The sequence below is a fragment of the Perognathus longimembris genome, chromosome 4 (genome assembly GCF_023159225.1).
Source record: "Perognathus longimembris pacificus isolate PPM17 chromosome 4, ASM2315922v1, whole genome shotgun sequence".
Lineage (NCBI taxonomy): Eukaryota > Metazoa > Chordata > Mammalia > Rodentia > Heteromyidae > Perognathus > Perognathus longimembris.
The window spans coordinates 64,716,381-64,742,422 of NC_063164.1; the positions used below are offsets into that span (position 1 = coordinate 64,716,381).

At 39.3% G+C, this 26,042-nt stretch overlaps 1 protein-coding gene across 2 annotated transcripts in view; it reads right to left on the reverse strand.

Moving 5' to 3' along the window:
• Gpd2 (glycerol-3-phosphate dehydrogenase 2) overlaps positions 1–26,042 on the reverse strand; it is a 141,958-nt gene that overhangs the window by 100,009 nt on the left and 15,907 nt on the right. For both annotated transcript variants that reach the window (XM_048345443.1, XM_048345442.1), the window contains exon 2: positions 2,835–2,944. In XM_048345443.1, coding sequence (XP_048201400.1) covers positions 2,835–2,936 — 102 coding nt within the window. In that variant the 5' untranslated portion in view covers positions 2,937–2,944. The remainder of the gene's footprint in view (positions 1–2,834; positions 2,945–26,042) is intronic.

The window sequence follows — 26,042 nt, forward strand, 5'->3', positions numbered from 1 at the left end:
ATTTTATCTGGAAATCAGAGTAGTTAAAATAGCTAACTCAGGAAAGAAAAAATGGGTTTTCAAATCAGTCCTTTTGCCTTCAGTGTCCTAAGAGCTAGCCTCATCCTGGTTGGTTGTGGGGAGTTTCTCTTGTTTATTCTATTCTGGTTTATTCTATTATCAATTATTAAAGAGAAATCTACAAAAAATGGGTGGAGCAATATCATTTAGGTCCCAAGTTAAGCCATAAACTTTGTAATAGAACATGTTTACTGTGGTTAAAAGACATAAGCCACATACGTTTTTAGCAACAACTATTAGATATCATGACCTTTGGAAATGGCATTTTCTGGTATCGTTCCAGGTAACACTAGTAAAGACAGCAAAAGTAATCTAATCTCCTAAATTGCATGTTCCAAACTTCTGAAACTGACTTGGCAGAAGCAATATCTTCACACACTTATTTTTCAAGGCAGTCTTTTAAAAGAAAAAGTGCATCAGGCACAATATACATAAGAGTATCATATCAGTAGCATATCAGTCCATTAATAATATCTGCAACATAAACACCTCCAGGAAACCTGGTAGGTTCTGTGATCATGGTTCAGAAAGAAGGATGACCCCACATAACCTGTTCAATGCCACCCACCTTTAGGGGGAAGCAAATAAAACTAAATTCTGTTCATTAACTATAACTTAATGCATAAAGCCAGACACAGGTGTCTCATGCCTATAATCCTAGCAACTCAGAAGGCTAAGATCTAAGGATAAAGGCTCAAAACAAGCCTGGGAAGGAAGGCCTGTGAGACTCTTTATCTCCAATTAACCAGCAAAAAGTCAGAAGTAGAGCTGTGACTGAAATAGTAGAGCACTAATCCTGAGGAAAAAAACCTCAGGGACAGTGCCCAGGTCCTGAGTCCAAGCCCCAGGACACTCTCTCTCTCTCTCTCTCTCTCTCTCTCTCTCTCTCTCTCTCTCTCTCTCTCTCTCTCTCTCTCTCTCTCTCACACACACACACACACACACACACACACACAAACACACACTTAACACACACATAGATTCTTTCAGGTTAGGCTCCCACCTATAATCATAGCTACTCAAGAAACTGAGACCTGGAGAATTTCAATTCAAAGCTATAATATATAGAAGTCTACAAGACTCTGTATCCAAAAACAATCAGCAAAAATACAGTCTGGAGGTCTGGCTCAAATGGCAGAGCATCCACTGAGCCAAGCAAGCTGAGCTAGTGAAAGGCCGAAGTTCAAACTCCAATACTAAAAATAAGATACGATTTTTAACAATATAAAATCTTAAAATAAGGAAGTGGCTGGGTATGGGTTTATAACATCTGTAATCTTAGCTACTCAGTAAGCTGAGATCTGAGGAGTGCTATTTGAAACCAGCCAGGGCAGGAAATCCAAGAAACTGATCTCCAAAAATGGCAGGAATTGGCTCTGTGGCTCACATGGTAGAGAACTAGCCTTGAGCAAAAGAATCCAGGGAGCCCACCCATGCCCTGAGTGGAGGGGGGGGGGGAGGAAGAGGAAGGGGAGAAGGGGAGAGGAGGGGGGAGGAGAGGGAGGAGGGGGAGGAGGAATATTTCAGGCAGGACTATATTTCCTGGAAAATTTAACAGGAAATCAAAAAGTAAAAGGATGGGAGACATGGCTCAAGTGGAAAAGTGTAAGTGGGATGCCCTGAACCCACTTCCCATAAAATCTGTTGCACCACTACATTACAGCACACATAGAGGTAACAAGTATAAGGCAATCCTTTGCTTTAAAAGTACCCACAAAAATGTAGGAAACTCAGGATCTCATAAATTATCTAGTCACAAACACTTACCAAATTCCTACACTGTAATCTTTGAACTATGAAGGTACTGCATTGCTGGTAGCACAAAATGATGATGAGAGAAAGCTAATGTTCAACTATGTTAAACCATTGAATATATGGATTACTAGCATTTAAAGCTGAAGAGAAGAAACCTCAACAAAATTAATCCCATCCTGGCATCAATTTCAAATATGGGAAATGTGCTTATCATGAAAATTAAATGAATTCGGTTATTTGGAAAATTAATAGCTGTCCCCTTATCATGGCTTTTCCCCCTTAAAATGTTTAAGGGGCTCCTATAATCCTAGCTACTCAGGAAGCTTAGATCTGAGGATCATGTTTCAAAGCCAGCCAGGGCAAGAAAGTCGATGAGAATTTCCAATTAATCGCCAAAAAGCCAGAAGTAGAGATGTAGCTCAAATGATAAAGTACCAGCCTAAAGCAAAAAAGGCTAAGGGACAGCATCCAAGCCCTGAGTTCAAGCCCCAATATTGGCACCGAAGCAAACAAACAAGCAAAAAAAAAAAAAAAAAAAAAAAAAAAAAGGTTATATAACATAAGGTAATACTGAAGTAACTAAACCTTTAAGGAACATAAAAGCAGAGAGAGAATTTCCCATTCCCTTTCTCATCAACCTGCCTTCTCATAAGACAAATTTGGCAAGAACACAGAATGTATCCAGACACTCTGACGAACTGGACAAAACAAGTCTAAATGAACAACCCCTGGCACTGGTAAATGAAAGTTTTGCGTTTTTTTTTTTTCTTTCTTAACCCAAAGAGTCACAACAGAGGTTAAATAATGCTCTTTGAAAAAGAAATTCACATTAAAAGGAAACAGAAAAACAAAAACAAAACAAGAAACACAATGTCAGGGATCATAATTGTGAATTTTGAGTACTCTAAATACATCTCTAAATCGCACTGAGAAACTTCTGACAGCAGTTCCTAAGCAAACACTCATGCTTCAGCAGTTTTAAACTTCTTATTACAATTAATATATGCCCAGTTACTTACTTGTTTCCTTCTGTAATGAGCAAACTGAGACAGTCCTAAGATTGTGGCCAAGGCACCCCCTCCAACAAGAACAGTCCCTTTCACTGCCTTTTGAAACGCCATTTCTTAGCCTGCAAGGAGTGGGGAGGGGAACAGAAAATAAGTTAAGTGAGATTTCATTGCTAATAATTCTAATTATAAAGATACTGTGAATTGAGAAACTATGTTAAACTAGAAATACAAACAGAAAATGAGGGCACTACTATGTCAACTTGTATACCATTCAAAAGCAATAACGGCCAAAAACCTGAACAAGGGAAGGAACTGGTTATGTAAAAGTCACACTCACTTCTGACAGGAATTAAAGAAAGAAATGCAAATTATGAGATAACTGAGGATATTTAAACAGTATAAAGTCAAGAGAGCTGTGAAAAGAAATGTCATTGTGTATTTGACAAAACTGCATGCTGTACTTAGAATTTGTTCAACAGCTAATCCCCTGCACAAGGAGAACTTGGTAAACGTCTTGGGTCCCTCAACAGGACAATAAACCTCAGTCCTACTTAAGGTTCTTTAGACAAGTGTTTAATTCAAACTGTGCTACAACTCCCCTCTTGAATTTTCCTCTCTTAATGAAGACCTCGCCAGAGCCATAAGCTAACATACTTAGATTTCTATCACTGAAATAGTCTGTGTTCCATGGATAGCATCCCTCAATGTTTCACTTAACCTGCTGGATTTTCTTTCACTGAGGGAATCTGAAAAGAAAGAGAAGTTGGGGGAGGAGGAAGAGGACAAACAAAAAAAGTAAACATTTTCTTCTAGCCAGAGCTGCCTGAGACCACAATTTCAAAGGAAATGCCTCCAGATCAAGCACTCGTTTGTGCTCACAAAATATTTCTAAATAAAGCACAGCATCATTAAGGTTTGAATTCAAAACTTCAAGCTTGGTAGGCATGATCTCAACCACTTGAGACACATCTTGAGCCCTCAGCAATTTCTTCAGGTTCCCATGTTGAACTAAGTAGACTTTTTAAAATACTATTGAAGACCTAACATTATTTTGAAGCTGAGTGTGAGTGGCTCATTCCTATAATTCTCACTACTATGGGGTCCTCAGATCTTACTTTGAAGCCAGACTAGGTTAATCTCCAATTAACCACCAAAAAGATGAAAATAGAGCTATGGCTTAGGAGTACAGTGCAGCCTTGAGTGAAAAAAACCTAAGGGACAATGCCAGGGCCCTAAGTTCAAGTTCCAGTAAGTTGTGTGCACATGCACACACATATACACACGTGCACACACATATACACATGTGCACACACATTCACACACACTTGTAATTTTCTAATTAAAAAAAACAGAAATAAAATTCCTGTAAAAAAATCTTATCACCTTTATTTTATTGAAGATAAAAAGGTAACACTGTATAGATAAATTCTGACTTAGAGTTGCATGATTTTACCTGCCTAAGATTTTCTTTCCATTCACCCACCTTTTATGGGGAAGTCCCCACCTTATTTTCCCGGATGGGTGGAGATCAGGCCTGTCTGAACCACACACCTTATACTCTACAAATTACTTAATGAATCAAGAATGTACTATAATGGCAGTTTTAATTCAGGATATTAAAATCTTGTACTGTCATGAAATGTAAATTTTGATAGTTACATGTATCTATATTGAATGTACAATATCTGAATTAAAGAATTTCAGTATAGTTGCTATGATTCTACAGAAAATAATTTTGGAATACAATAAATTATATACGAAAATAGAAGTTGGCATTTCTTTAAAGTTTAGCCCACCCCACCTCTGATCTCATACTTCCTTGGAAATTCCAAAATTCTAAGATGGCTCTTCATTAAGATTCTTACCAGGAAAATATTTCACATGAATATCTGAGAGATAGGGGAGGTCTCTTCTTCAGTAACCTTTCCGTCTTGTGCTCACACTGGGCAAGACATTGTTGTATGCTGGCTAGGAACTCCATCATTCAGTCACCCTTGGACAAAAACCTTAATCCTAAACTGCTCTCATAGTAAAAAAGACAATTTGGCAGACATTCATTTATCATAGCACACCATCACCACTCAAGGTACTGCTAAAAATGTTCGCACCGGTGCTTATTCCACAACACTAGGAACCCAGAAACCGTATGCCACTAACTGGGCCTCCCTGTGAATTCAGGACAGAGAATGGAATCCTCATTTTATTTGTCTAAACAATGCATGTTGCCTACCCCATAGAGACAGCAGCCTTGGGGGTCCATTGGATGTGAGTGTGGTGACTGGACTGACTTCAGTATAGTATCATTGCTTCTGTCGTGTTAGTCATGCCATTGATGACCTCACAAAGGATACCATTCATCAACATGGACAATGAGAGATGCCACATAAACACAGTCAGTAGAAGTGTCTCCCATCAAAGCCGTTCACTCAGATTTCGATTCCTTCATTCAGAAGTGTGGATTCCCTACCCACCTTAATACATCATTTCCATATGATTTGCTCAAGGCCAAGACTTGTGAAGGGGGTTGTTTTTATGTATTTTCTCAATAATCCACTAATACTGCTGGAAAACAATTCACATATTGGCATTAATATTGACTAATATCCCTTTTCAATAATTTCATTAAGTAACTTAGGCTTATAAAATTATTATTTTAACTATGATCAAACCCTCTCATATGATTATCTAGCTATTCAGAATGAACAAACCACTCTTATAGGTAATCAAAAACAAAAGCACAGAATTAGATACACCTACTTCTCCTAAAGACAATCATCATTTTTTAAAAACAACAACTATTTATTGAGGATTTACTAAGTAATAAGAACTGTGTTTTTAATTCCTTATACACATCAGCTCACATTGCCATCATAACATCTAATTTCATAAGCTATGGTTTCTGAGGAAGTAGGGGGTTTGCCAAAACTTACCCCCTAGTAAAGGGGAAAAAACAAACAAACATGACTTGGTTTAGGCTCTTAGCTATTGGGTAGTACTGCCTGCTTTTGGTCTCAAAGACATCTCTCCCAAAAACTATACCCCACTCTGCTATCATTCCTAAAAGAAGATCCTCTTATCAAACAATCCCCCTGTGTTCAGTCTTCAGAGCTCAATAGAACAGTCAAGATCACAGTAAAGCCATCAGCACAACCATGTTTATTACAGCACTATTTACAATAGCCAAGATACTGAATCAGCCCAGATGCCCCTCAATGTATGACTGAGATCAAAGTAATGTCACACACTCACACACACACACACACACACACTGGAATTATCCATTAGAATGGTATTGTACCATTCATAAGGAAATGGATTGGGAAAAATTATATTAAGTGAATTATATTAAGTGCTACTACAAAGAAGAGTTTAGGATATACTAGTGGAGAAAACATCAAAGGCTGACTTGGGAGTATGTGCTCAACAAGGGTCTTTATCATTGTACAATCAAGAGATTAAGTCGGGGGCTGGGGATATAGCCTAGTGGCAAGAGTGCCTGCCTCGGATACACGAGGCCCTAGGTTCGATTCCCCAGCACCACATATACAGAAAACGGCCAGAAGCGGCGCGCTGTGGCTCAAGTGGCAGAGTGCTAGCCTTGAGCGGGAAGAAGCCAGGGACAGTGCTCAGGCCCTGAGTCCAAGGCCCAGGACTGGCCAAAAAAAAAAAAAAAAAAAGAGAGAGATTAAGTCGGACTAAAAGAACTTAAAGAGGCTTTAAAGAAGCCCAGATATTTGAGAAGGACTTTTTCAGGGGAAGGGGTTGGTTTTGAGACAAAGCCTTTCTATGTACCCCTGAGCATTTCTTAAATTGGTTATCCTCCTGCCACAGCCTCCCCAGCAGGGGAAATATAGATGTGTGCCTGGTAAGAAAAAGCCAGAGGAAAGGAAAAGATGTAGAGAGGAGTGAGCAGAGAAAGTCTGCATAAAGAACAATTATTTAAAGAAGACAGGGGAACTCCACAGTAGTGTTCCATAGGAATCATCTGTCTTGGCTGAAAATGAAGCTTAAGAAAGAAGGCCTGTGTGAAAGAGAAAAAAAAAAAGCCTCTGCATATATGATAAAGATATTTTGATGATATTCTTTTAGCAACAAGAAGTTGAATGAGAGTTCCCCCAGGAGAGGACGCAAGCCAGGTCTAAAACAGCCTTGGAAAGTGCAAATGCAGATTAATACTTTGCAGAAATCTTTAGTGACAGCAATCAACTAGAGACTGTGACAGGACCTTACAAAGAGAAGACAGAGCACCCTATAAGAGGTGTGAGCCTCACTAGCTGAGCTGGCCCTATTCAGAGGGAGAAATAGAGGAAGGTTTGAGGAACAACAAGAGCTTATCTTGGCATTAAGGAAATTTGAGATCTTGACAGGATACTTGCTGAAGGAAACACCAACAAATAGGCTATTTGGGCTTAAAGCTTACCACAGTAATCACACATAAAGGTGTGGCTCGAGAGACTTCAGTCTAGAAATGACAGATCTAACTGCATACAGCAAAATAAATACGATTGCTAGCAAATAGAAACTAGACATGCCACTTACCAAGGTCTGCCCATCCTTGTGTATGTTGACTGCTGCAACTTCTGAATAAATGGAATTCATTTTTTTCTTTGATTCCTAATGCCGTTTTTTGGGTTTAATTGGCTTTGAGTAGTTGTATGAAGGGGGTTCAATTTATCATGTCAATATAAATTATGAGCATCTCGATTAACCTTAATCTTGATTATAAATTTTGCATCAATATCACACCTTCTATCATTTTCCCCCATTAATTCCATCCCTACCCATCACAAGTTCTCTTGTTGTATTTTCACGTATGTACATTGAATATTAAGACTGTATCTGCCCATCCTCCCTCTCTCCATTCATCTACTCCCCCTCCCCTTGATCTCATCCTGTCTAACAAAACGTGTTTCAGGATCCTGGTATCCATTTGAACTGTACATTTGTTGTTCAAAAGAGTTGTACCCTTGGAATCTTCACCTGCATAAACCAAACCTCAGTCACTTTCAGCTGAATTCTTATCTATCATTTGGGAATTGCCATTATGCACAGTTAGAGTCACAATGACAATAATGTCTCAGATTTATTCTGTACACATAGTCACTTGGCCCTACCTACCCCCATTCAAAGAAAAAGCTATCCTCTGGGCTGATTTATACATTTGAATAGTTTTACCAAATACTTTTTTCTTTGATACTAGTCCTGGGGCTTGAGTTCAGAGCCTGGGCACTGTCTGAGCTTTTTTTTGTTCAGGACTAGTAAGTGTTCTACCACATGAGCTGCAGCTCCACATCCTGTAGCTAGAATTACAGATGTGAGTCATCAGTGCCCAGCTCCAAATACTTTTAAAAACAAGTAAACCACCTATTGAAAAATACAGAATGTCTCATCAGAAACAATGAGCAGGCAAACTTATTTGAGAAAATTCTCTAACTAAAAACTCAAGTTCCTCTCTCCCTCTTTCACTGTTATTTTTCCTATCCCAGCAGCCTTCCTTATGAAGATGGAAATTCAGTTGTTCAAAAGAAGTGTTCCTTCAGTGAGACAGTGAAGGAAACTAATAAGCAAAAAAACAAAAAATTGAAGAGGGAAAAACAGGCATGAGTAAAATTCCATGCAAGCTGGGAACAATGGCTCATGCCTATCTATAATCCCAAATCCTGCATAATTGAGATTAAAAGGATGGTGGTTCAATGCCAGCAGGAACAAAACATTAGCTAGCCTCCATCTCAATCAAGACATGATGACATGCACCTAACACATCAGATACACAGAGACATAAATAAGATGATCTCTAGTCAGAGCATAAATCATGAAAAACTCTGAAATATATAACTTAATGAAATATAACTTAATGGCTCAAGTAGTAGAACAATGGCCTAGAAAGTGCAAGGCCCCCAGTACTGCCAACTATATGTATATGTCTTTTCATGCAAATGGGAGAAGCCTTGAGTCTGTTCATGTTTACAAAACTGCCCTATACTTCTGGCCTCCTATGTAGCAATTTCAATGCCCTACCAAGATTTTTCCAATCTCCACACTCCATTAATTGAAGAGAATAAAATGGAACTTTTCAGGCCAGATATAGGCCCATGCCTATAATCCTAGCTACTCAGGAGGCTGAGATCTGAGGACTGCTGTTTGAAGCTAGCCTGGGCAAGGAAGTCCATGAGACTTTTATTCCCAATTAACTACCAGAGAAGCTGGAAATAGAGTTGTGGCTCTAGTGGTAGTGGTAGCACACTAGCTTTAATGGGAAAAAAAAAAGGTCAGGGGCAACATGAAACATCTCAGGGTTTTGATCCTTTTCCCCATCTCTTGCATTTGTGATTGGAAGGATGAAAGGGTATGATACAAAGATCATCTTCAGAATAGTAATTTGTCCACTAGCCTTCCTTGTAGTCCTTGTAAAGTGGGTTCTCTAGCATTATGTAAGTTCTTCTCTACTCTTTTAGTTATTTACATGGAATATCCCAGATGTCCAAGGCAATCCAACATGAAATAAAATCTCAGATTATACCCTAAGAGAAACAGAGGCTACAATACTAAGCCCTTTACAAATGAAGCATGTAAGCAGGAACAAGGATAACACAAAGCGCCTCTCACTTCAGATATGCAGCAACCCCCAGCTGGGAACTGAGTACAGAAATCTCCTGTTGTCTTTATTTCCTCATGTCTCACTGACACACTCAGGTACAACTCCTGAGGTCAAACCAAATAGCTGCCCCATATAAATCCAGTGACTTCTAAGAAATAAGAACTCGAGCTGTGTCAAATAAAAGTGTAGGGCTTCCTTCAGAAGAAATAATACCCAATAAATAGCCTATAATCATGGACCTTGAGAATAGACTATAGTAAGATGCAAGAAGACCAAGAAAGGGGCTGGGGATATAGCCTAGTGGCAAGAGTGCCTGCCTCGGTATACCCGAGGCCCTAGGTTCGATTCCCCAGCACCATATATACAGGAAGCGGCGCTGTGGCTCAAGTGGCAGAGTGCTAGCCTTGAGCGGGAAGAAGCCAGGGACAGTGCTTAGGCCCTGAGTCCAATGCCCAGGACTGGCAAAAAAAAAAAAAAAAGAAAAAAAAAAAGAAGACCAAGAAAACTCAAAGCACCTTCCTATCCAACAACCTATTAGTAAACACAAGTCAGTATTGTACTCACACATTAATATGTTGAACTGGAACTCCTTTGTAAAACGATTTGAAGCTAATAATACACAGCCATGTGCTACTCTGGAGGCTGAGAACTGAGGATTGCAGTTCATAGCCAGCTTGGGCAGAAAAGTTCATGAAACTCTTATCTTCAATACAGTACTCTAAATAAACAAATAAATAAATAAACCACTAGAAATGGAGATGTGGTTCAAGTGATAGAGCACTAGCCTTGAACAACAAAGCTCAAGGGCAGTATCCTGACTCTTTTTAGATGCCTCAGGGCAGGCACACACACACAAAAAAAAAGATAACAAAAAATAGAGAAATAAAAAAGAAAGCAATAGTAAAAATAAATAAATATGCCCAAAGTTTCAGGGTAGTTTGAAAGAGACACATTTTAACAAACCTTTTTTTTTTTTTAAACACTACAATTAATGTGATAGCATATGCTTTGTTCAAGTCCCCATCAAGGAGAATCTCATGTTCAGATGCACCAAACACACGATGCTACCAAGCTTACAACACAGACAAGTATCAATCAAAACTACCACTTCCACTTTCCTCCAAGTTCACACTATAGTAGTGACAATGATCAGCTTTGCCTTCAGCCCCACAAGCCAGCAAAACAAAGGCACTTCCACACATTTTGTACAGCAGCCCTTCATTCCTACAGATCACACAGAGAGCCTCCAGCATGCTTTTTGAAGACTGTTAGACATGAAGGAACAAAACGGTAAAATCAGAGGCACAGCAGCCTTCTCTCTGCAAAGAGAAGACTCCTATTCAATAAACTAAAAATGAACCACTCTTTTTTTTTTTTTGCCTTAAAACATTTTCTAAAAGGTTTAGGCCCAGACTACATAGGAAACAGTCACAAAGTATTCACAAGTGATGATCCCAATGGAAAGAAGAGAACATAGCAAGTCCTGAGAATTAGCAGACAGCCATCCTTCAGTCATATTTTTGTGTATATATATATATATATACACACACATGTGTGATTATGTGTATATACAAGTATATGTGTGTATATACATACACAAATGAAAGCACCACAAAACAATGACAACCTAAAGTCTTGAAATATCTATACATTCCAAAAGATATGAAAAATCAAGGTTTTTAGAAGGCACTTAAAAATGTATTATCCTGATAATGCAAGATACATGAAAGAATGAAGGACAAATCAGCAGAAAAGCTAGAAATGTATTGTATCCTGATTCTAGACGCACATAGTTGGGTTATGTCCCATGAGGAAACTGAAGTGCACATTCATGTGAGGCTGGCACAGCCTCAAACCCTAGCTTTGTCCTTGACTCCTACACCCACCCTGCCAGCCTGCTTCAGGGAAGGGCATGTTCTTCTACATTCAGTCCAGTTCCCCAGTCCCATGCCAGAAGGGCCCAGGCCAAATGATAGAAAAGGTCTCAACAAAGGGAGATTAACAGAGGAAAAAAGAGGGACAAATATCAGAAAACAAAGTGAAAGAAAACTAACATCTCTGTACTTGTTCTGATTCTCACTTTTTCAAGCCAGAAAATAGTTTAGAAAAGTTTCCTACTATACTAGTCTTTCTGGGCTACCTTTAAGTCAAGCACATCATTTTAGGATAGAGGAGAGAGGAGGGGAGGGGAAGGGAGGGGAAGGGAGGGGAGGGGAGGAGAGGGTGAATGAATAGCATTGAATAGCATTTTAGAAGCAAACTTACAGTCATGAATAAAAGAAAGGGGCTGGTTCAAGACAACTTTTCAGTTCCAAAGGAAAGCAGCTGTCCAGGAGTTCAACAGGAGACATTAGCAAAGAAAAGGTTTGTGTTGGGTACAGAGTTCAAATTGGCGTTCCAACAGTGCAATTAGTCACCCAAAACAAGAGGGAAAATAAGGTCAATAAGTGAAAGTCTATTTGTGAAAAAATTTCCCCAAACATTATATAAAGCTTTTTATGTACAATTTTTCTTTTTTTTAACAATATACAATGATCATACCCATCAACCAAGCATTTATTTTAAAATCCTCTGCAATGAAAATACACTGAAAAGGAGGGTGCTTAGTTGAGCATACAGATGCTTCCAGTCTGGTGGTAATTTATTAAGGCACGTGTGTGTGTGTATGTGTGTGTGTATGCTGTTTTCAAGAAAACTGTCATTTTGCGTTCTGTATCTTCTGCCATTTCTAAAATGCACAAAGAAGTCACAAATCTCTTTGTTTCCTTATTTTCATGAGGTTCCTTGTGAGATTACAAGAAAGGAAAGAAACCTACCTCCGCTAATAGTAGGTTATATTCAGTAAATGCCAATGATCCTTGTTTAACTCATAGCAGAATGATTTGTTGCATTTGCTTTTCAGAATGTATACAAAATCAAATTATTTCACATATGTACAGTTTCTCTCTACTTTATTTTGAAATCAAAATATATACTCTATCATTAAAGAGAAAAGATTTCTCGTTAATGATACAACTTGTTAATCTTACCTTAATATATATTTCTACATCTTTTTTTGTTAGTTACTGGGGTTTGGCCTCCACATCTCATACTTAATAGGCAAGTGCTCAATCACTGGAGCCACTTACTCAGGCTTTTTTGCATTTAGTTATTTTCTAGATAGCTCCTGACAAGCCTCAGATCATGACCCTCCTCCCCAGACCTAAGCTAACATGCCCAGCCTGTATATTGAGATATAGGTCTCTTCTGACCAGGCTGTCTTCAAACAGCAATCCTGATTTCTGCTTCCAAAGTAACTGGGATTACAAGTATGAGTCATTGCACCCACATTATTATGCCTTGTTTGTCATGTGAAACTTAGGGTAACTCTGAGAGAAGTCTAAAACAAAATGACCCTCACAGGGCTGGGAATATGGCTCCAGGACTGGCTAAAAAAAAAAAAAAGTGACCCTCACAAATGAAAACCAGGGACATTCTTTCCCATTCCTCGTAAAATCACAAGTCAGATTAAGAAATTCAATGGATGAGAAGTAGAAAATTATACAAAATGGCATTTACATGTAAACCAATAAGAAATAGCTCATTAGAGTACAGTTGATACCCAGAAAAAGATGAAAAAAATGCAATTAAAGAATCACACAGGGATGGGCTGGGGATATAGCCTAGCGGCAAGAGTGCCTGCCTCATATACATGAGGCCCTGGGTTCGATTCCCCAGCACCACATATACAGAAAATGGCCAGAAGTGGCGCTGTGGCTCAAGTGGCAGAGTGCTAGCCTTGAGCAAAAAGAAGCCAGGGACAGTGCTCAGGCCCTGAGTCCAAGCCCCAGGACTGGCCAAAAAAAAAAATCACACGGGGCTGGCAATATGGCCTAGTGGCAAGAGTGCTTGCCTCATATACATGAAGCCCTGGGTTCGATTCCCCAGCACCACATATATACAAAATGGCCAGAAGTGGCGCTGTGGCTCAAGGGGCAGAGTGCTAGCATTGAGCAAAAAGAAGCCAGGGACAGTGCTCAGGCCCTGAGTCCAAGCCCAGGACCGGCAACAAACAAACAAAAAAAAGAATCACACAAAGACCTGTTTATTCCTGTTTTTTTTTTTCATTCTTCTCCTTTCTACCCTGTTACTAGCTTAAGCGCAGTCAACCTTCTTTAAACAGCACAAATCTGTTTTCACAATTCATATGCAGTTATGGGATCCATTTTAGTAATTATGAAAAATATCTTTCTTTTGATATAGACTTCATGCTGAACAACAAAGTATAAAACACCTATTTTCATAGTACAATATATCAAGCCCTTCATTCAGATGCATCACAACTCTAACAAAGCCTTTTGAAGTACCAAGAATCATGGCTACTGAAGATACATTCCAAAATGTTTCATAAGAAAACAAAGTCTAGGGCTGGGGATATGGCCTAGTGGCAAGAGCGCTTGCCTTGTATACTTGAAGCCCTAGGTTCGATTCCCCAGCACCACATATACAGAAAATGGCCAGAAGTGGCGCTGTGACTCAAGTGGCAGAGTGTTAGCCTTGAGCAAAAAGAAGCCAGGGACAGTGCTCAGGCCCTGAGTCTAAGCCCCAGGACTGGCAAAAAAAAAAAAAAAAAAAAAGAACACAAAGTCTAGGCATGAGGCTATGACTCAAGGCTCCTACCAAGAAAATAAAGTGGACTTCATGGTATAAATATATGTATTTTTTAAAGGCTTAGGCCCTCTAAATTAGTATAAAGTCACTGTGTATAAAATAAAAAGATTTAACCTATGAGTGATCATGAATTTAATCTTATAATTAATTCTAGGGTGGGGAAATTATTTTTGCTAAGGGCCATTGGGATATTTTTAACATTATTCTCAGGCCATACAAATTCTCAGTCCAGGTAGATGGCATATATTTCTGTCCCATCATGAACCAAATGATTTTACATGTCTTATATGGCCTGCAGGCTAGACATTCCCTATTCCTACATAATCCAAAGAAATGCATCATAATAAAAAGAAAATCAAATAACATGTTCACAGAACACAAGCTCCTTCTTATTTAGGTCTTCATTAAATATACTACTATGAATTTGGAAAGACTGAAAGTAAGCATTTTCCTTTCAAAGTAAAACAAATTAAGGAAGTTGGGGCATATTAGGGAATATATGTGATTCTAGCCTATAATAAATGCACTTAGGATGCAGAGGCAGGAAAATTTTGAATTCAAAGACAGTCTGGGCTATATAGAGAGCCCATGATTCAACAAAATAATGTCAATTAACTTTCTCAGCTTTCACTTATTATTTCTAATCAAAGAATGAGAAAATCATGCCAATTTTTTTCAGAAGTTCTAGTGTCAATTACATTATACATTATATATGTATATATATATATATATATTATACCTTGGTATAATTAGAAATGTATTTTAAGGCTAAGTATAGTAGTGCAAACTTTTAATCTCAGCAGTTAGGTGAGATTAGAAGCAAGTGGATGGAACATTCAAGCCTAGCCTAGCCCAGGCTAAGTATATAGTGAGATCTTAGCTCAAAAAAAAAAAAAAAAAAAAGAGGAGGAGAAGGAAGAGGAGGAAGAGGAGGAAAAGGAGAAGTAAGAAGAAAATGAAAGGAGACAGTGGGAAGAATGAGGAAGGGAAAGAAGGAACACATTTTAAGAAATATTTGCTTATAAACTCTTGAGTTCATTAAACTGTGGGTTGTGATATCTAACTAGAGTACAAGAATTTCAGTTAATTTAATTAATTTATATTAAAGCAATACTTCTGAGAGGAGTACAAAGTACAATACCTATGTGTGCTTGATCCCATAAACAGTATTTATCAAAATGAAACTCCACTCCAAGAAATGGAAACAAGGATTTTTTTCATTGTTACTGTTTTTGTTTATTTTCTTTTTGTCTTGTTTGGTCATTTATTCTCTTTGGGAGGGTAAGGGGGGACACAGAAATGCAGGGACAAGAGAAAACAAATGTAACCGTGATACTCACTAGACCCTATGAAAATGAACTATACAACTTGTAGGTGGGGACAGGAGGGAAAACTGGGAGAGAGCAAGGGAAGAAGGGATGACAAAGTCCAAAAGGAAATATAATCTTTACCTGACTTATATAACTGTAACCCCTCTATACATCATCTTTATCATAACAAAACAATTTTTAAAAAATACTTCTAAACCAGTGCTGGTGGCTCATGCCTGTAATTCTAGCTACTCAGGAGGCTGAGATCTGAGAATCTCGGTTCAAAGCCAGCTGGGGCAGGAAAGTCCGTGAAACTCTTATCTCTGGTAAACCACCAGAAAACTGGAAGTGGTGCTGTGGCTCAAGTAGGAGAACACTAGCCTTGAGCTGAAGCGCTCAGGGACAGCACACAGGCCCAGAGTTCAAGAAGCCCCACAACCCCCCCCCAAAAAAAATTCTAAGTTAAATGCAGCTCTACAACAATACACTAATAATTAATGCATAAGCCATGATTAAGATATGAAACAAATCAAGTAGTTGGGATGGGAAGACCAGTTATTCTGCTCTCCAGAAACTGAGACTACCCCCAGGAAATGTAGGTAACCACATTTTACATCCTGTGCTTCCCTACACCTACACACACACACACACACACACACACACACACACACTCACACACACATACACACAGCCTACTGACATTTATATTCACTCCTCTATATATCCAATATTCCAGATGCTGTATAAATTACACTTGCAATGCATATATCCAAAGACAGTCTGAGATGTTACTAGCCAACATTACCATGTATTGTGTTCTTTTGCTAAGAGATCACATTTCCTTAAAGCATCAGAAAACAGGAGAGGTATTGAAAGAATTCTTATTGCTAACAATGATCCTATTCAGAAGTATGTGAAAATAAAATAGTGTTCTTTAAATGTTCTTCACCCTCACTGAAAATAGCAAAACAAAAAAAAAGTCTGTTTTCTAGTACCTATGCAAAAATAATGAGCAAACCTATATTAGCACCTCAATCATCTGGGCTGGATGTGATCATAATAAGGCTTATTCTTTACCCACTGGAATAAGGCATTCTTTCCAATGTCTCATTTTTAGATTTGTCTTTTCTTCTGTAGAAGGACTGGCACATATCCTCCATGGAAAGCATTCAAGTTCCAGTCTCTAAATGTGTAGTGTCTAAGGTGTAGTCACTGTGCCTGAGATGCTGCTCCCCAACATGAAACAACAAACAGATCACAGCCCCAGTACATACCAGAAAGAGAAGATGAATATTCAATATTCAGTATTCTAACACTGTCATTTATTTTAGAAATACTATATATATTAAAAATTAAAATTACCAAGGGAGTAGTCTAGTAGAAAAGATTACAGAGACTTACCTTTCACTAGTTGGTTTTTTTTTTTTTTTTTTTTTTTTTTTGCCAGTCCTGGGCCTTGGACTCAGGGCCTGAGCACTGTCCCTGGCTTCTTCCCGCTCAAGGCTAGCACTCTGCCGCTTGAGCCACAGCGCCGCTTCTGGCCGTTTTCTGTATATGTGGTGCTGGGGAATCGAACCTAGGGCCTCGTGTATCCGAGGCAGGCACTCTTGCCACTAGGCCATATCCCCAGCCCCTCACTAGTTGGTTTTGTGACCTCAAACAGATTATTTCACGTTGCTATTCTGCAACTATAAATTCAGTAACTTTAAAAATCTCCAAAGTAATTTAAACTTTACACTTTCATTATTTACATTTTTGTGATTTTTTTTCATTCAGTTGGTAGAGAAAAAAATTCATGAATAAAAGGTGGTGCTATCATTTGACTTTTAAACGTCCCCCCCCCCCCCCCCCCCCCCGCCAGGCCATGTGCAAAAGCAGTCAAGTCACTAGGCTGTGGCACAATTGACAGAGGATGGAACTTTTTAGAAGGGCCTTTGTAGAAGGAAGTTAGGTAATTGAGAATGCTCCCTTGAAGGGGGTAGCAGACCACTGCTATCTACTTCCAAGATAGTCTGCCTTAACACAGGCTCTAAAGCCATAGGGCCAAGCCAACATGGACTAAAACTGAATAAAAACACAGCTTCCTTTTTTCTACTTTACTGTCTCAGGTATTTTATCACAGCAATGAAATGCTGACTAACATTGTTGGCAATCTCTCATGTGATTACTTAGTATTTTTAAATACTTAAGGTTTATATTCATTCTTTCATTCTGTAATTACCATCTGTCTTGTACCAGGCACTGAACATACACCTGAGAACACACAAATCCTGTCTTCTAAGAGTTTATGTTTCAGTGGAGTTCATAATTGGAGAGAGAGAGAGAGAGAGAGAATTTAATGAAAGTATTTCAGAAAGTGCTACCTCATTTTGTCTTCTTAAGTAGAGAACATTAACCACGAACTAGATTATTGAAAATTTAGGACTATCCACACCTACATGCTATGCTAAGTGATACTCTCAGGAATTATAGAAGTGATAATATTGTATGGCTCTACCATTACATAGCCCTTGGTCAGAGACTGTTACCTCTGGGTGCTCCTTCTATCTACTTTAGAAAGTTACTCTACTTCTTCTGACATGTCAGACTGATAATTTCCTATGTAGATGTTTGAGCTTTCCAATTACCTTCTAATTTGCTATGTGATTAGAAATATGAATGCCAGATTGATAAAACTGAAGCTGGGTATCAACTAAAAATAAAAATTTCCAGGTAATGAAATGTAGCTACTTCACCAGGACTGGTGAGGAGGTATGACTATAATCCTAGCACTCAGGAGGCAGAGGCCAGAGGATTAAGAGTTTGTGGACAGCCTGGGCTACATAGTAAATCTGAAACCAGTTGTGTGACATACTGAGACCCTGGACCACATAGCCAAACAGCAAAACAAAGAAACAAAAACAGAACCACTTTGTTTGGATTCTCAATATTTCTTATTCTTCCTAGCTAGTCCCTCTTCTATCTTGTGTTGTAAGGTAGAGGAATTTTCTAAATAACTGGTGGATTTTGCTACACAAGATATGAATGAAATTACTGAAGGCCCTTAAAAAGGTCAAAGAAGGGGCTGGGAATATGGCTTAGCAGTAGAGTGCTTGCCCTGCATGCATGAAGCCCTGAGTTCGATTCCTCAGCACCATATAAATAGAAAAAGCCAGAAGTGATGCTGTGGCTCAAGTGGTAGAGTGCTAGCTTTGAGCAAAAAAAGGAAGCCAGTGCCAGTGCTCAGGGCTGAGTCCAAGCCCCAGGACTGGCAAAGAATAAAATAAAGCAAAAAAAAAAAAAAAAAAAAAGGGGGGAGCGGGGGGAGGCAAAAAAATCAAACCAGACATATGCATATAAAAATGAATTTTTCTTCTTCATCTTACCAGACTATATTACCTTGAAAAACATTTGACAGGTATCTCTACTTGACAATTAGAACATTTTCCCATATTCCACTGGATTAAAAAAAGAAGTTTACAAATAAATGGACCAAAGATACCAGTCTGATAGTATGCTTAAAGACAAAAATCCTTCGTTGAAAACTCCCTTATTAAAAACAAAAAACCACTTAGTATTAACAAGGAAAAGATCTAAAATTATACCTTCCAAGAAATTAATCAAGGCATCTAAGATCTTATCTCAGAGGAGGACGAGGAGGGAGGCAGGCAGAAGGAAAGGAAGGAGGAAGGGAAGGAAAAAAAGGAGGGAGAGGAAGGAAGGGAAGGAAAAAAGGAAGGAAGGAAGGAAGGAAGGAAGGAAGGAAGGAAGGAAGGAAGGAAGGAAGGAAGGAAGGAAGGAAGGAAGGAAGGAAGGAAGGAAGGAAGGGGCGAGCAAAGGAAGTGTCCATCAAATACTCAGCAAAGTATCACCGAAGAACCTTCCCAAGCACAGAGATGACTGGAGGGGCACTAGTTCCAGAATAAGGCATATTTCCCTAGGAGAACACAATGCCTGCTAGCTCCAGTACAGCGCTTGGAGTTGAGAGTTCTTTAGCTCTTCTATATTGGAACAGATAAAATGTAAATGTAAACAAATTTAAAACTTAAATATTTTTAAAGTTCTAAGTGCTGTGAAAAATAAGATGAATAACATGTAAGAGTTACTGAGAGAGTAAGCACTCTACCTTACATTAGACACCCATGGAGCCAATGTGGGGAAAATGGAACTAAGGGGAGGGCCCAGCACAAGGTGTTCGGGAGAGAAGTCAGTGAGCATGCGCAGGCTCCAACTCTCTTCCTGAGCCACAAAGGAAGTGGCTTGGGTAGTGGATTCCAGACATGGGCAGTAGCTTCCATATGGAAAGCCAGTCAAGGACCATGCCACATAAGACATCCTTCTCCTAGTAAGGCTTTTTTATTGGCAGGATAGAGCTAGGATATCAATGGAATTTTATTCACACATTGAAACTGTGGAATTTATGTTTCAAATAAAAGAAGAAGCAGTGGTAGAGGCAAGCTTTAAACCCTGGATCCATTTCCCAGCACTGCCCCCCTTCCCAACTATCCCCTCCCCCTCCAAAAAAACGCACTAAAAGCAATTCTTGCTTTTTATTCACAAGTAAAGGGAAATAACAGGGGAAATGTTCTAATGAAGTAAAAGACCGAGATAACAGGTGATTTTAGAAAATAGCAAACAAACACTAATCAATCATAAATACACTCTACAACAGAGGAAAAAATACTGTAGAGATAACCTAAATATAAATATTTATTGAACTTACATACTTGAAAAGACAACTCTGAAATTCATGCTGACCAGTCAGTAACAAATAGAGAGGGTCAACTGAAAGAGCCACCCAGTGCCCACAGAGGAAACCATTTCTACATTTCTATTCCTCTTGGGACTGGGTTGTTTGTGGATGACTCACACCCACACTTGTATTGCTCATAACTTGAACTGATTCTGGACGCATATTGGGAAAGCATCTGAGGTCATATCTCCACAGGTTCTACACTCAAGACATTCCCCACTAACCTCAGCCTGGGAAGTTAGAGAGCTAGGAGAAACATACTGATGCAACTGATAGATTTAATAGGTGAGACTGCATTTGATTAATTACAGTTATTTATGGGTTTGAATGTTGAGGATGCCTGGCCAATTCTCATTTTTATTTCATAATTTTCCCCCTGTTGGAGATTGAAGAGCAAAAGTCAATTGCCTGAGCCTTGCTGTTGCACTGGAAATGAGAGGGCCACGCATTTCAATTCCAGCTCAAGAAACACTCTGGCTGAGTGGATGCAATTCACTAGACCCCAGTGGTGACTAGGATCATAATGTTGTCAGTCAAATCACACAGCTGGTGGAAATCAGCAGCGCACATTAGCAATTTAGACTCAACAGCCTCTCCTCAACCAGAAATTCTGAGATCATGTTAAGAGAAACTCAAAGTTAATCGAACAGTATCCATCATTTGAGTTCCTGTTCTGACCATCTGGCAGTCAGAAGGCAAGTAACTGGAAAAATGGTGTTTCTAATAGGACTCTGGTCAAAATTCTCCTACTTGCAATATCCAATTCTCCATTCTATGTGGCCTTCAGGCTTGAACTCAACCCGTGAACTTCTACCTACTCTCTGGGCCACTGGCTTGGCAGCTGCCAACAACATGTTTCATTTTCAGACTATGTGCTCTGAGATACTGACCTATCATCTATCCCATGATGTTTCAGCCACTTCACTTCTCTGGACTTTTATTTTCTCTCTCTCTCTCTCTCTCTCTCTCTCTCTCTCTCTGGACTTTTATTCTCTCTCTCTCTCTCTCTCTCTCTCTCTCTCTCTCTCTCTCTCTCTCTCTCTCTTCCCCACACCTTGGGGGGAAGCACTTGATAAAGATCTGTGGGGTAAGACAATACACACCTGTAATTTCATTAATTGGGAGGCAGAGGCACAAGGGTCATAAATTCCAGACCAGTATGAACTACACAGCAAGGTCCTGTCTCAAATCCTCCTCTACCCAAATAGTAAGCAAATAAAAGCAATGCCATCTATACTGTGCCCTCTTCCTGGCACTGCTGAACTCTATAACTTTGGCCTTCATCTTCTCGAGACCTTCTCCCATTTTCTCACATAGACTGGACAGTGAGTGCAGTTCACTCTCTATGCCCAAAAGAATGTGGTTGACATCCTGGTGTCAGTATAAAAGCAACCTTTTATGGTAATAAAGATTACAGAAAAGAAAATTCTAGAAATATTTGAGTGACCAAATATGTTAGGGGATCTGGAGAATTTTTACTACTTAGTAACAATTTTTTTTGGGGGGGAGAGATTTATTACACTCTGGATGGAGATGGAGTAATGAACAAATAAATATGAAGAACAAAAGATGGGGCTAGGAATATGGCCTAGTGGCAAGAGTGCTTGCCTCATATACATGAAGCCTTGGGTTTGATTCCCTAGCACCACATATATAGAAAACGGCCAGAAGTGGCACTGTGACTCAAGTGGCAGAGTGCTAGCCTTGAGCAAAAGGAAGCCAGGAACAGTGCTTAGGCCCTGAGTTCAAGGCCCAGGACTGGCAAAAAAAAAAAAAAAAAAAAAGAAACAAAAGAATATAAGACAGTGCCTATCTAGATATATATGCATGCAGGCTGAGAATGTGGCCTAGTGGTAAAGTACTCACCTCATATATGTATATGCAAGCATATTTCTATTTATAGTATGTACACATACACACATAAAGACTAGAATAAGCCCCCAAAATGTTTTTTTTTACCTTTTAATAGTAGGGTATGAGTCATTTGTATGCATCATTTTCTATACTTCTAAAATGAACCTATATTATTCTTGGAATAAAAAAATAAGTGTGCATGTTTGAGAGAGAATTGAAGGAAAGGAGGAGCTTTAACAAGCAAATGCAGATGGATAACTGATATTTGACTAAATCCCATATCACCTAACCACACACAACTTCTCATCTTTAATGAACAAGAGTAAAAGAACCATATAGAAAAGGAGGAAAGAATAGTTTGCCTTCACAATTTATTAGGGATCTTGGACTAAGAACTAGAAAATATCACAAAATTATCTAACTTGTTCTGAAGAGCCTGGAATCTCTACCCTAACTAGAATGAATTCATCTGGAGCATTTGACCTAATAACTATTTAAACCTGAGTGAAACTGCACCCATTCTAGCCCTGCCCTTTCAGTTATTGTATACTGTTTCTGCTCAGTGATTTAAAGCAAACACAACAAACCAAACCAGTACTTGCAAAGCAGCTAATGAAATGTCCTGGAAGTGTGTTCTCCACCCCTCAACTCAGCAAATAGAGAATCTCTTTAGTTAGCCACATACCCATGGGGCCTCTGCACTGTGCCAGGCCCTAGACAAAGCCTATAGATATACATAGAAAGGAGAACTCATCTTAGGAGATTGGCAAGGGATGGGAAAATCTTTCTTCTCTCCCTGCCCAAAGGCAATTGAGTGTTTCATTGTTGGACACCACCACTACTCTAGGAACAACCAGGATCCTGCCAATCACAGGTTCCTCCCAGGCACATTCAGTTGATATGGCTTGCATGTTCAGGGCAACACTCACTGCAAGAGAATATCCATAGACACCAGACACCTGCAGTTCTTAGCTGACCTGCAATTCTTCCAAGTGGTACAACTTGAGCTGTAGTTCCCAAATCTACAAAATCTCTTCTATGTCCAAAGTTATAGAGAATTTGGGATAATGTAAATTTGGGATAGCGTATAATGGGCCTGCTATCAAGAACTCCCACTGCTATTACCTCAGGCTTAGCACCAGTCATGCTTCCCTGGGGTCCACATTTGCAATGCAGATGGTGACAAAGGGAGACTGTAGTTAGAGGAGAGATCCAGAGCAGCCCACCTTCCCAGGACTTAAATTCTGCTTGGTCTAACCAGCACTTACTCAGTCCAAGTACACTCAAATCAAAACCTGGGGGATAAATCCCATCACTTTCCTGTTAAATGTAGTTAGGCCTCTTCCAGCTTTTCTCTCTAGCATCTCTTGCCAAAATAAATATTCCTTCAAGCCAAAGAGATGCTGTTATTTGCAGAGTGTTTTATCACAAAAAAAAAAAAAAGAAAGAAAAGAAAACCTGAATCTAATCCAGATCTGGGCCACAGGTTACTGGTTTCAGAAGTCAGAGGACAGCTGACTTTCTCTTCAGGTCAGGCTCCAATCACGTGGAGTGCAATAATTATACCACTATTGCTGGTAGCTGGTAGATTTAAAACATTCCCCGTAAGAAGTCCGATCAAAGGTTTCTGTCCTGAATTAACCTCAGTCATCAGGACAACAGTGCCCCACAACATGGTTTCTCATCCTCTCTTCAGAACAGCACTTGCTGTTGCTTATTTTTTAGTTCTAAGTAACTAAGGAATTGCTTTCTGGCCCTGTCACAAACTCTGGAAACCAGATGAAGATTCTAAACAAAATAATAATAATAGGCATGCTATTATAAAACCCAAATGTTATCAAAACAATCAGTTATAAAAGTTAATTGTTCTAAAGAAATCTACCTTATTTCTAAAGAATATGTGCCTTCATGGGTGATAATACTGATCTTGGGACATAAAAACATACATCATGAGTTTGATCATTTATACCAAGAACCTAGGAACAACAGTGATTCATCCTAAGGGCCAAAACAAGTCATACCTGCTCAGTCATTCAGTGAGACAACCATAGGCCACAAATGTACTGTGTCCCCAAACCACTATGCTTCACAATCCCTTCCAGTCCTCAACTGACCCCCAAGCCAGCCCTCCACTTACCCTCTACTCCCTGTCTCCCTACCCTAAGGAGACACTTCACAGCCGCTCATTTCAAGTTGTTATAGGCCATCTTTACTGCTTGAAACCCTGGCATCTGGCTTATATTATCTCAAGCCTGTGGAATACAGAATTATTAGTTTACACAGGATTAAAGAATCTGGAGTTTGAAGAGACTTGAAAGAAACTGGTCTGTTCACCAGGGTTCCAGAAGACTTCACACACCAATCCTGCAATAACAGGTGGGCACTGGCAAATGCTCAACCAATTGTGCCTAAACAACTGTATTTGATTTGTTTATTTCTTTGAGTATATGTTACATTGAAAAAGTTAATGATTGCAACTTGGCACAAAGCAACAATAGTGGTGAGTGAACAAAATCATTCAAGCAATGAAAGTCACACTGCAAAAGCAAAAGAACAGACTGGTTATTTGACCCAGCAGTGAGCAGTGGAGAGAAGCCAACACTACACACCTTTCCCTCTCCCACAGTCCCTGAACCATGTGGTCAGAAAACCTTCAAGCAATGCCACACCTTTAAGCTAGGAGCAGAAAACCTGAGACTCCTCCCAGGGCTCCACTCCACCAAGATCCCAGTGATAACAGAATGATTCAAAGGTGAAAAGCAGCTATCAGTCCCAGACAAAAGCTTTTTCCTTATACCTTACTATACACATCAATAAGAGCAAGCTCATCAAGATCCATCCTTAGAAGCTAATCCTTATAGTTCCAGCAATCAAGACCACATGGGAACATGTGGTGACAGCAAAGTAAACATGTGTTTGCTTATCTTGAAGGTGTACCAGAGTGAGAAAGACAAAGATGGATTCCTGCATATGGTGAATGTCTTAAGACTAAAGTTTCTTAAACTCTCTCCAAGAAAAAAAAAAGTTGTTAGCAACTGTGATTAACCAGATCATCTCCTCTCAGGTTACCCGAACATAACTCTTCAGTCTGGGCATTTGAGGAGGTTTTTCTGTATATCAGGAAAAAAAATGGAGCTCCTTATGGACACTTACTGTGTTAGTATTTCCCGGGCCTCAGTTCCTCAACCCCTCCCATTAGACCCGAGCTCCACCATACCTAAACGCCCTGCTCTCCAGCGACAATGGGCTTCTCCCAATCACCATTCAGACCTACCTACCTCCCCTTTAGCTTTAGCCCCAGAGCTATATAAGCTACCACCTGGATAAGAAGCAGAGGCCGTATTGCTCCCTCTCCCAGGGGAGATATGGCCCTACTAATAAACTTCCTTATAAACTTTCTTCTCCTATCCAAGACTGTCTCTGCACGGTCCCCTGAGATGGCTGGTACAGATTCTTTCACTTTGGGTTTGAAGAACTGTATTATTTAACCTAGGCTATGTGGGCATCAGATTTTATGTCTAAATAAGAAAATACTTTATATGATTTTTTTAAAGAGCAAAAGAATAAACGTTCCATCCTAATTAATTTAGTTGCAATGGAACACCAAATCTTTGCTGCACTTACTCTCCATCAGCAAATTTTCCTACATTCTAAGTCAAATCTATATGGAAAAAAGGAGATAACATTTGCTATACGTAAATGTGAACATAGTTTTACATGCACATAAGACATAGACTTAAACAAACACATTAATTTATTTAAAAAAAAAATTAAACCAGATGCCAGTGTTTCATGTCTATAATCCAAGGCTGAGGTCTGAGATCATAGTTCAAAGCCAGCCCAGGCAGAAAAGTCCCTGGAACTCCAATTAGTCACCCAAAAGCCAGAAGTAGAGCTACAGCTCCAATGATAGAGCACTAGCCCAGAGCAACTCTCCCCCAGGCCATGAGTTTAAGCCCCACAGGTATTTCTAAATTGTACCAGGAAATAAAAAAGGTTAAAACCAATTAGTAAGCACTACTAGAAATACCTGTGGGTATAGGGATATCATGTAGAAAGGATACCAACTCAAA